The sequence below is a fragment of the Lontra canadensis genome, unplaced genomic scaffold (genome assembly GCF_010015895.1).
Source record: "Lontra canadensis isolate GAN:19392208 unplaced genomic scaffold, GSC_riverotter_1.0 scaffold97, whole genome shotgun sequence".
Classification (NCBI taxonomy): Eukaryota; Metazoa; Chordata; class Mammalia; order Carnivora; family Mustelidae; genus Lontra; species Lontra canadensis.
Genome location: NW_022631091.1, coordinates 7280765 through 7292731, shown reverse-complemented (window position 1 = coordinate 7292731; position 11967 = coordinate 7280765). Strand labels below are relative to the sequence as shown.

The 11967-nt window shown below is 57.8% G+C and overlaps 1 protein-coding gene across 1 annotated transcript in view; it reads left to right on the top strand.

Annotated features, from left to right (window-relative positions):
- WDR27 (WD repeat domain 27) overlaps positions 1-11967 on the top strand; it is an 84672-nt gene that overhangs the window by 23687 nt on the left and 49018 nt on the right. The window contains exons 16-20 of the mRNA XM_032837249.1: positions 1229-1447; positions 2671-2760; positions 5952-6073; positions 6989-7122; positions 10761-10858. Coding sequence (XP_032693140.1) covers positions 1229-1447; positions 2671-2760; positions 5952-6073; positions 6989-7122; positions 10761-10858 — 663 coding nt within the window. The remainder of the gene's footprint in view (positions 1-1228; positions 1448-2670; positions 2761-5951; positions 6074-6988; positions 7123-10760; positions 10859-11967) is intronic.

The window sequence follows — 11967 nt, the reverse complement described above, 5'->3', positions numbered from 1 at the left end:
GATGCTCCCGGTCACACACATGGAGGTGTCCGCATCCGGACAGAGATCCCGGGCGGTGGTGCTGGCTGAAATGTCACTTGCTCTCGTCCCTGGCACATCTGTGCTTGGGCGGTCACTGGCAGAATGCTGGTTTTACCCCGTTTTATGATGTTTCCTGTGCCCCGAGGCTCTTCTTGCCCTACTCTGCTGCTCCTGTCTCAGCATCGATGGCAAGGACGTGACCCCAGCAGGTGCCCTCAGACCCTGTGATACCCAGACCGGTGGTTGGGGACAAAACACAGCACCAAAAGCTATGCTCAACTCTGATCTTCTTGGTGACTTTTTCCTACGAGAGCCCAGCTCTCCAGACGGAACCAGTGGCCTTTGATGCGTTTCTGGCCCGGGGGGGCATTCCGCTGAGGGGTTTCGGTGAGGGGAGGACGCCAGACAACGTCCTGGGCACAGGCTGGTGTTTCCTCTGGGAATGGCTCCTCTGAACACCTACCGAATTTCACTCCAGAGGGATGGTGCTGCCGGGCTGTGGGGCAGGCTCGCACGGTCAGGCTTTCCAGCTCGTGCGTCCTCCGAAGGTGTGAAAATGTGACTTGCCTCCAGTAACTTCCAGCTTTGACAACAACCTCTGCCATGCGCCTGGCGCCTTTCCATGCTCCCGAAGCACATAGAACACTGTGACAGGTGGCTCTGGACTGAGGTGGAGGGGTTGGTGGGGGCCACGGGGGTGTCAGGTAGGAGTCTGGCCTCCAGTGCCCTGGCTGGCCCCCGTGCCCGTGGCCTTGCTGCTGCTCAGAGGCTGCCAAACCACTTGCTGGAAATGAACCCTGAGGAGACTTTGCCTTAAGTTCCAACTGTCTTCAGTGGGCTGCGCTGCCTGCTCCGCGGTCCTGTGGGACCCACCCCACCCAGGCCACCCCAGCGCGTGTCCTGGCCGTCGGTCCTTTTCTCCAAGCCATCTGTGGTCTCTTCCACAGACTGGGAATGTGGTCATTTTCATGGCAGATGCAGGCCGTGTGCAGAGGACGTGAGCAATCACTGTCATGACCCACAGAGAGTAGGAAATGGGGAAGGGCAGTGTCTGTCTCGCCGAGTCCTTGCCCAGTCGCCTCAGTGCACGTCACCCATGAGAAACCCTTCACGGTTGCCCTTACAGTGCATGCGTTTTGGCTCCCTGGGACGGAAGTGCACTTTGCGGAGCTGTGTCGTGGGTTCGCACGTGCTTGCGGGCATTCAGTGGGAGAGAATGAAGTTGCACGGGTGGACGGGGAGAGGCCAGCATTTCCAACCCCTCGTTTTGTTTCTTATCTCACTCGGAACTCTCTTGATCTTCATGGTCCTGCTGTTTCTTCAAGTAAGGAGTACCCTCTGGAGCTTTCTGTGCCAACCAGAGTCCAGAAGCAGCTTGTCCTCGCGCACGGGCCGCCCGCTGCCGCCACCTGCGTCCAGTACTCAGGTACGCCGTGCCCGGGCTGCCCTCCGATGTATTTTCAAGGATCTCTGAACTGCCACTGTTCCGTCGTAAATAGAGCTTTAAAAATCCTGGTGGCATGAAGTTCTCTGGCATTGTTGGAGTCTGGATGAAAATCAAAGGTCACGTTGCCCTTATGTGGCCTGGTGTTTAGGGCCTTCGTGCCGGCTGCCACCACAGCGCGGGAGCTCCTGCGTTTGGAATTAGGGGCTCACCTGGGTTTGTGCCCTGTGTATGACCCTCCCTCTATAGTGCTGGAGGGAGCTGCAAGGAGGGTGAGGGACTGGTTTGCGGAGGGTGGAGGAGACCGCTCAGGGCGGGTGAACCTTGATGTCCTCTCTGGTCGCCATCCCTCCTCAGATGGAGCCTTTCCTGCAGGGCCCAGTGCGTCTTGGGCTGCTGGCGGCCATGTCACTCTCAAGAGCATTGAAATGCCTCTGCCAGAGTCTTCTCTGGTCTTCCTCGGGAGAGGAAGTGAGGAGCAGCTCCCGTCTGGGTGACTCTGTGATCTGAGCTCTATCTTCAGAAGCACACGCTGCTTCTGGTTTCTAGACTCACCTCGACGTGAGAAGAATTCGCCCTCAGTCCAGGTGGCTGGAAGGCCATCCCTCGGCATTTTGAGGGCAGTCCTATAGTTTTCACGCCTTCCAACCATGCTGAGTTCCCTGCATTTTTCTGTGAACGTAGCCCAAGCGTGTTTGAGGGATGTGGGGAGATAAGATACGTGGTGTGGTCGGTGAAGTAGCTTCGTGGTGTGAGATAAGAGGTGAGGTTTTATCTCTGCTCCTGTGACTGTGTGATAGGGGTTGGCAATAAGGCTGCAGAATCGTGGGGGCCTCTGGCTTAGTTCTGCCCCATGTTCGGGGTAGGGTTGGATATTCCTGCGTGGCTGAGCACTGGGTGTCTCTACTGTTGCTGGGAGGCAGGGTGCCTTGGGGTCAGGGTTCTCTGGGTTCAGAACCCTGTGCTGACTCTGACTAGCCCTGCGGCTCCTGACTCCCAGATCCCCTCTCTAAAGGACGTCCTGGGTGAGGCCACCTGGTGGCCCTGCAGAGGGTGGTTGGTCCCTGAGCACATGCTGTTGTAGGATCTCTTACTACCTGACAAAACGAGCATCGGGTTAGCTACAGATTCTGCATTTACCTGCTGCAAGCGTGACTCCCGGGAGCTCCGATTTTACAGGGATGTCCCTTACCGTGTTTAAGCAGGAGATGGACGGTGGCTCGCCTGCGGCTTAGCCAACCACTTGTCACTGGTCCTCCGTGCTGATCTCACTGGGACGCCTACTGTTCTTTCAGGTATGATGTGTGTTACGTTTGGTTACTGTGAATTACGGTGAGTCTCCTCGTCTGGGTATGGGTTGCTCTCCTCTCCAAGATCAGACTGGCCTGGAAGGAAGGCTTGCGTGGAGGTTCAGTGAGCTACACGGGCCCTGCTGAGCCGGGCAGAAGGGTGGAACCGGGGGGCCAGGCTGCAGGGAACACAGCTTCTCCAAAGTTCTGTGGGGGCAAAGTCTGATCTTTCTGACATGACTGAAGCACATTTGGAAAATTAGGAGCGTCTGTACTCAGGCCTTTTTTTTTTTTTTTAAGATTTTATTTATTTATTCGACAGAGATCACAAGTAGATAGGCAGAGAGAGGAGGAAGCAGGCTCCCTGCCAAGCAGAGAGCCCGATGCGGGGCTCGATCCCAGGACCCTGGGATCATGACCTGAGCCGAAGGCAGAGGCTTTAACCCACTGAGCCCCCCAGGCGTCCCATAAAAAGCAATTCTTAAAAAAGGGCGAGCTTGAGTGAGAACATGTTGCTTCCTGTGTTAGTTCTCCGGCTGCTGTTGCCGTCCTGCGTTCCTTCTCCGTGGCATGGGGCCACACATCTCAGGCAAGGCCCTGGCCCCAGGGAAGGAGAGGACTCGGATGTGTCTCGTTCCTGTTCCTTCAGTTCCTGAGGTTTGTCACCCCAGTGTGCACGCTGCAGGGGCACCTGCCATCCGAGGCGGGAAGCCGCTGGCGTGGCTGGGTGGGCAGGCAGGGCGTGCAGCAGGGGAGCCGAGCTGAGGGGAGGAAGGATGAGCCCAGCCCGGGTCCCTGATGGGCACGCCGGCCTGCTCGAACCGGGGTCCCTTTGCCAGGCCTTGAGGTCAGAGCTGCTGTGTGCAGGGCGGAGCGGGGAGCAGTTCGTGTGGGTTCCCGGTGTTCTCATTCACGGTCAGCCCCGTCCCTGCCCTCCCGGCTCACGCCCCGGCAGGGTCGCCCTTACAGTTCGGTGACGAGAGCACGTCGGCCGTCCTTGGTAACTCCGTGGACCTTGTGTGGGCGCCCGGGCTTGGAACACGAGTGAGCAGGGAGGGATGGGAGGACGAGGGTGTCCCCACTCCGCCGTGGATGACCGCTTCATTGGCAAGAATTACACGCGGCTGAATGGTGGTGACTTTACTGCGCGTGTCCCTCTGACGTGCGGGTCGTCGGCCTCGCCGCTGCCCGGTGAGGTGATGCCGGTGCGCGCTGCGCTCTGCGGCGTGGAGGAAAGGCCGAGAGCTTGTGGGCTCTCAGACACACTGACCCTCCGTGAAACCTCCCAGGTGCTGTTCCTGGGACAGTGACCACGTGGCGGCCCTGGCCCAGGCAGCTGTGGGCGCCACAGGGCCTGCGTCCTTCTGGGTAAAGCTCAGAACGGACGCCAGAGGGCAGCAGAGCTGTGTCGGGGACTCGGCCGCTGTGGGCTCCGTCCCGCACAGCCCTCAGGTGTCCGGGCTTCATCGGCTCTCCCGGGCTGGCTCTCCCGGGCTGGTGCAGCTTGGTCTCTTCTGCGGGTCTCCAGCTGCAGCGCGACTGTCCTCGCGGGGCGCTGGCTTCTGTGCATGGTCACTCGTAGGCTGCTGCAGCCAGAGGCTGGCGAGTTCCCAGCCAGTCGCAGGGGCCACAGAGTAAGGCGGCTTCGCCGTGGCGCTGGGGTGGCTGGGCCTGTCCCGTGTGCCCTGTGTGGCACAGCGCTGTCCAGAGTCCCCAGCTGTGCCGTGGCTGGGGCCCTCGCGCCCCAGCCTGTCCTCTTGGCCCCTCTCTGGTGCAGAAAGCCCACAGTTTCATGTCTCTAGTGGCCTGTGTCTGCCTTTCCGCGGGCACCTCTGCTTCTCTGAGCAGCAGGTGGCAGCAGCCTCGGGACCCCTGGGAGATCACCTCCTGGCTAGTGACCTGTCCACGTGGCCTCTGACGGAGGCGGGATGCAGAGTTGGCCTGCATGAGCGAAGGCAGGTGCCCAGTGAGAAGGAGCAGGGCTGGTGGGGCGCTGGCGAAGGGGTTGTGGGTCCGGCTCCCACAGGGGCGCATCTGCGTGCTCCCTTCCACATCCTCAGGACTGCGTGGACTGCTGGGCAGCATGGAGCTGAGGCCCATGGGGACAGGGAACCCACTTGCAAGGACAGGCTGTCCCACTGACCCTGTGTGCGATGGGGGTAGTTGACAGACCGCGTTGGGTGCCCAGCCCCCAGCAACGCATACGACCTTGAACCGAAGGAGACGGGCCCGTCCCCGGGCGCTTAGGGATCTGACGTCCTGTTGGATGGACTGGAGGAGGGGTCACATCCGGAGGCATGCTTTCGCTGTCTGCCAGGCCAGGGCCAGTGGTGGCGGCCAGAGGTCACGGGGTCATAACAGCTCAAAGGACAGACCGCAGTTGGCATGGCGGAGCTTCTTTCCAGGGGTCTCGAGAGTGAGAAGCGAGTAACCAGGGAGTTCTCGAGCCCGTGGAGGGGGCTTCCTTCTCATCTCACGCCTGCATGTCCCCCGTCTGATGCCAAGGCCACTGTGGGGCGCGACCCTCGCCCTGTCGCTGGCAGGTGGCCTGTGGGCGGCCGACCCAGCGCTGAGCTTCGCCGAGGCCCGGGGCCCAGACCCCGACAGCCCTACAGTTATCCGACCGCCTGTGGCCGCGCTCAGCAAGTCCGCTGACCTTCTCCGCCAGCATCACGGGAATGATGCTCCTTGAAGACGCGATACTGGGAAACCCGCAGATTTTGGAACATCTTGTGATGCTACCGTCTGTGTGTTTCTGCAGCTTATGCTTTTTTTTTTTTTTTTTTTTTTAAAGATTTTATTTATTTATTGACAGACAGAGATCACAGGCAGGCAGAGAGGCAGGCGGGGGGGGGTGGAGCAGGCTCCCCGCCGAGCATGGAGCCCGATGTGGGGCTCGACCCCAGGACCCTGAGATCATGACCTGAGCCGAAGGCAGAGGCTTTAACCCACGGAGCCCCCCCGGGCGCCCCTGCAGCTTATGTGATTTTAAAGACACGTGACTCTGAGCGCGTTTTAAACATACACTTTTTACTCAGCTTTTAAATGGAGTGGAATTCACCTCCTCGGGCTTCGGTGTCCCTGGTGCCACCGGAGCTCAGAACTGTCCCCGGCCCTGTGCTCTGCTGGACGTCTGGTGGGACTGTGCTCTGCCAGGCGGTGGTCCCAGCAGCCCCCTTGTCTCTGTCCTCCGTTAGGTCACGACGGGCTGGTGAGCACTGTGTGCTGGAGCCTGGACGGCAGGTGGTTGCTGTCTGCTTCCCGGGACGGGACGCTGCGGCTGTGGTCGCTCCGCCGGGCGGAACACGTGTTGTGTGTGGTAACGTTCTGGGCTTCACTGGCCAGCCCTGTGGTCCCCAGACCAGTGGTCCCAGAGGCACGCTGGTGCCGTCTCGGGGCCCCAGGCTGTACCCTCTCCTGGAGTGTGGGATGCGGGGTGAGAGGGTTGCTGCGGTGCACCCACTGCGCTCGCTGACTCAGCATTTGTGTGTGTGTGTGTGTGTGTGTGTGTGTGTGTTATACACGTGTGACCGCCATGCACACACACGGGCATGTGTACACTTGGACGTGTGCACAGTTACCCGTGAGCGTCTGCACTTAGAGGAGACCATTTGGAGACTGTAGGAGCGGCGAGAAGGGCCAGTGGTGATGATGTCCAGCTGAGACGGGGAGGGGAGGGGATCCCGGGGCCGTGTCCCCACGAGTCCGAGCACGGCTGGCGAGCGGCAGGTTCTCAGAGCCGGGGTTACCGTGGACCCCCTACGGGTCTCACTGGGAAAGGGGGACTCACCTCCAGGAAGACCAGCAGGAGGGGAAGCCGTCAGAGCGGGAGCTCTAGCGCGAGGTGTGTGGGAGCAACTGCAAGGGCACGGGTCTGCTTCGGCGCCGTGGATGCTGTCGTTTCCCACGCGTGACACTGGGGGTTCTGAAGGTTCTGACGCCTCAGAGCTGTGTCCCACGGTTAGAATTTGTCCTTAGTAAACTCTAGCACTGACTACGTCACTGCCAAGTATCAACTTTGTTTTATTTTAAAGTTTTTAAGTAGCCGGGATTCAAATAGTCGTTACAGGAACATTTTTAGTCACGTGACATCTTTCCGACGTGGTCAGAGGAAGACGCCCGGGTGAACTAGTGTCTATGTCCGGAGTGGGTGTGTGGGTTGGTGGGAAACCGTCTCCGCGTGTCTGTCGTCTGCCTCTGTCACGGTGGCTGTGATTCCCGATTTCTGTTCCAGGGCAGGGACCTGTTTTCCAAGCCCGTTGGGTCCGCACAGTTTTACTACCTGGACGCTTTCATCTTGTCGTCTTCTGGCCCCGAGCTCCAGCTCCTCAGGCACCACGTCGACGACAGCGAGGACGAGATCCGCAGGTGTGCGGCCGGCTCCTCTGTCCCTGCTCCCTGTGCTCGGGAGGCCCCGGCTCATGCCGGGGCACAGGTGGTGTTGCATCAGACGGGGTCGCCTCACCGCAGGCTGCTGGCAGAGCTGAGGGCGGGCTTGTTCCTCCCCGGAGCTCGTCAGTGCTGCGTGCGGGGCCTTGGTGCGACCAGAAGCTCTGGGCTTCGGAACGTGGCGCTCTTGCCTTGGCTCAGCATAACGCCTCTGATTGACGTTATGCGGGACGATTCCTGCTGCGCTTGTAGTGAAGTTAAACCATGAACCGTTTCCTACACACACACACACACACTAAATACACAGATCAAACGTGTTCGCACCTCCCTGTGCAAGTATTAACACTTGTTTTGCTTTCAGACTTTTTAAAGAAATAAAACGTTGTAGCGATATCCCGTGGCCTGCCTTCCCAGGCTGGCTCCCGCCCCTTCTTTCCTGTTTTTTTTCCTACTGTGGCAAGTGAAGCTGCCGTCCGTCACCATACACGTTACCAGTTCTGTTCACCGTGTCCCCTGTGCTGCACTCCCAGCCCCAGGACCTGTATGTCATCATCCCCTTTCCCTCCCGTCCCCCACCGCCCCCCTCCGCCAGCCACCGGGTCGTTCTCTGTAAGCATGAAGCAGTTGCTGTTCTGTCATTGGTGCTCTTTGTTTCTTAGATTCCATGCGTAAGTGAGGTCGTGGGGCATCTGCTTTTCTCTTACTTCGCTTAGCGTCCCGCTGTCCAGGCCCATCCTTGCTGCACACGGCAAGGTCTCCCCCTCTCTGATGTCTGAGTCGTGTTCCTCGGGGCGTAGGCGTGGCTCATCTTCATCCACTCATCTGCCCGTGGACACCTGGCTGCTTCCAGTCTTGGCTGTTGTAACTTTCTTGTCGAGATTGCTGTGTTTGCTCCCGTGCCCGCAGCACACCTGTCACCGTAATCCGAATTCTGTTTCTGAGATTTAACCATACTTGTCAGTTTGACTTAAGTCTCTTTGCAGCAGCTGTTAGGAAATTTTATGCAACAAGAACGTGCTGCGGCTTCCTCTCCCGTCCTCTTGTTGCCGGAGATCAGCTTCTTCCGACTCACCCTTGTGCTCGAACCAGTGCGGTGCTGGATGCCTTGTGCCCGTGTGCACATGGGCCCTGGGGGGGTGATTTCACTCGGATCTGATCTGCTCTGCCAGCAGCGAGCTGTGTGTGGCACACACAGTGAGGGCAGGTTTTGTCTTTCTCTGGAGGCTGTCTGTCCTCCCCTCTCTGCAGGGGATGCTGTCCTCCTTCCTGTAACTAAGCAGCTGACTGTGGTGCTTCATTCAGCCTGGACTGGAGCTGTCTGGAGGGAGGAGGCTCACAGGCTTGAGGACTGTCTGCTGCTCTCACTGTATGATTCCAAGGTGGCTGCTGTGGCTCCAGGCATCACAGCCATGTTCTTACAGGAGCACGATGGGGGAGTCCGTGCCAAAGCCAGCAGGCTGCAGACCCTGGGAGCATCCCAGGCCTTTGGGGCTGGGACCTGTCTCAGGAACACGTGGGCAGGGATGGTTGGGTTTATAGACTGGTGGTTGCTGGAGACTTCCCTCCTCTATCAGCACCTTGGTGGTCTTATCGTGGGGTGTATGAGTTTGAACAGGCTCACGCTTCTGGAGTCTGAGCTCAGGGTCTGTCTCGTGTCACTGTGGGTTCTTTTTCACCCCAGTTGCTTGTGCCTGTCGGGAGACCTGTGGGCAAGTTTTTGGCTTAGTAGCCTTATTAGGTAGCTTTGCAGCTGCGGAGGAGTTGCACACCTGGCAGGTGCCCCGGATCTCAGCTGGGAGGTTCGCCGCCTCCTGGGTCAGCCGCTTGGCTAAGAGCTGTGTGCTGAGGCCAGGATGGGTTTGGCTCAGGTGTGGTGTATCCACGGGTCACAGCTGCCTGTGAGCCGGGCGCGGGCGGCGTGGCCGGCAGATGGCAGAGAGTGCTGTGGGCTCCCTGCCGCATTTCCCCCGCAGCTCCTGGCCCCTGGGCTCGCGAGGCTGCGGCGTGTTGTTCTGTGCCTGCCCCTTCCGGGCCTGAGTCTGGGGCAGGTTAGGGTCTGAGTGTTACGAGCCGAGAGTTTCTGACGTCTTCACGGTGTTGATAGTGCGGTTCCCTGGAAGGAAGTACTGTGTTTGCAGACTGTCCGCTTCCGGTCCAGCAGTCAGAGCTGCGGCGCGGAGACGGCCTTCACGCCTCAGTCCTTCCGCGCTGGCCTCCCACGCACTCGCGGGGTTCCTTGTGAACCCGGGGACCCTTCAGTGTGGTCGTGTGTGGCCCGGGCAGCCTCACCGCCTCCGTCTGGGGAGACGCCGCATGGAGCTTGCTTGAGAAGGGCCTTCCCAGGCCTGCTGCTCTCCTGGGCTGCGGCTGCTTTCCCGCTTCAGCGCCAGCGTCCACCAGGGCGGGTGACTCTCGGGAACCGGCCAGGTGGCGAGGCTTCAAACGATGGGACGCCAGACCTCACACGGCCGCAGGCACAAGCGCCCCTCAGCCCCGCTGTCTGCTCCTCGGGCAGGGCTCCGGCTGGCCCCTCAGTGTGCCGTGGCCCCTCTCGTGGAGCAGAGCCTCCCTGCCCATCCGCGTGGCCTGCTCTGCCACAGCAGTACGTGGCCTTAAATGCGGACGGTCCCTTCCCTGTTCCCACCACCACCACCCCCAGCGCCACCTGATTTCAGACACGTGTGTTCTCCCTTGGCCTGCAGGATCTTTCTGACATGCCTCTCCTGGTCTGTGGTGTCTACAGAGCTTTCCCACGACCCTCCCCATGAAACAGCGGCTTTCTGCCTTATTCACCACCTACTGAATGATCCCGTGCATTTTTTCAGCAGGGATGCGCAGTGATTTGTGGGATCTTTGTGTTGTCACTGAGCTTCCTGTCAAACCTCTCCTGTGACTCTGTTTGCCCTTGAGTCTGTGTAGCTGACCCCTGCATGTGTGTTGCCCCCAGGGCCTGCTCCCTGAGTCACTGTCTCTGAGCCTAGCCTGCATATATGGCCGCGGGCCCCCATGCAGCTCTCACCGCCTTGTGGAAGGTACAGGCTGATGGCCCGTTCATCCCCCCACCCAGCAGGCTCAGATACCAGTCGTCCTGGTGCTTTGCCCCACCCCCCACCTGCTCCTGCCCCGCTGGGCCATCCCCAGAGATCTCCTCTGGCCCTGCCTGGGCCACAATCACATCGAAATATTGCTAGCAGGTTCCTTTCCTTTACAAAATTGTTAGGGATCCTTGAGGTCGTATGTTTGTTAAACTGATACTAAGTGCATACCTTGTCCTTTAGAAATATTAACAACATGCGTTCATGGAAATACAGATAATTTATAATGAGTTGGAAGTCTTAAGTGTACATGATTATTTTAGAATTAGGAGAAAAATTTGCTTTCTCACAGACAATAATGAATTATTTGGAGCTTTATATGATATTTTTTCATGAAGTTTTCCTAAAGGAAAAGTTAGAGTTTCCTAAAAGAAAATTAAGGCAGCCGACTTATTCCTTTGATGTTATAAAATAGAATTATAAAGTAATATGAAAACTTTCTTCATATTCACCTTTTTAATGGTAGAATGCTCAGTTGTGGGAGAGAAACAGAAAGACCGATTGTCTTTATTTTTTTTTCAGATACAGACAGAAGAGCTGGTGCAGACGTGTCTTCAGGCTCCGTACGACCGGTGCGACGGGGATTACCAGTTTATCAGCCGTAAACGACTTCTACTCCTGTATCCTTGCCTCTGTTCTTGGTTCCCACGCCCTGAGCATCAGCGTCCCAGCAGGAGCATCTGCTGAGAGTCCCGGCTCCAGGCGCCTGCCGGGGCAGTGGGACTCAGGGCACGCACGTCTTCTGCGTAATTACGTGCGTAGCGATCCCATCTCCGTGGTGAGAAGAATTTCACAGGAAAACCAGGCATGCGTGCGACAGAGCACATGACCCACAGCAGGGTGATGTAACCCAGCATTTCTGGTCTGTAGTTTGTTGTACAATATGTAGTAAGTTTGTGCTTTTAAAAAATAAGCTGGTACACTTGCGATGGGCATCCTTCCATTAACAGAAGTTTGCCCCAGCTCTCTAGAGCCCAGCAGAAGTTACAGCAGGGACACCGAGTAGGAAATTGAGTCTAGAAGTTTATTTTTTGACTTTTTTTTGTCCGGCATCATCCCTTTCAGTTAAAAACATTGATTTTGATTTATTTAGAAGAAAAGCTCTGATCTTTTGAAATTTGTTTTATAAAATCTGAAGTTATCTGGAGGTCTAAGTTATGTTCTTTTAAGAGTTTTATAGTTGAAATTTCAGAAGGACTGAGATAAGGCATTAGAGGTTTTAGAGTATTTTAATTAGAAATGTGTTGCTAGCGCCCTTTGGTACACACACAGCACAACATCTAGCAGAAATGTGTCCTTCTGAGTACTCTGGCCTTAAACGGTGCTTTCTGCATATTTTAGCATGAGCGCTGGGCTAGTTACCGAACCTGGCGCTCTTTCTCCCACATTTGCCACTGATGACCGTGTTCTGAGTGGCCACCGGATGTGGGGTTATTCTGGTGCTGACACAAGCCCTGAGTCCATGCGCTGCCGCTCTTGCCCCGAGTGTGGACGTGGGCAAGGCGTGGCTGGCGGCTTGCCGCGCTGGCAGGTGCGTGCTCTCGTGTGGCGGGCTCCAGACGGCACCGTCCACATTTACGCTGGCACTGCCTGAGTTGCCCTTAGACCGGCCCTCTGAGCTCAGTCCGCAGCCATGCAGCTGCCGCTCCGGCTCTCAATTTGGGCATTTCCGGATACCTAGGCCTCATGGCGCTGAAGTCACACCTGTGTGCCTCCCGCCTTGGGACGT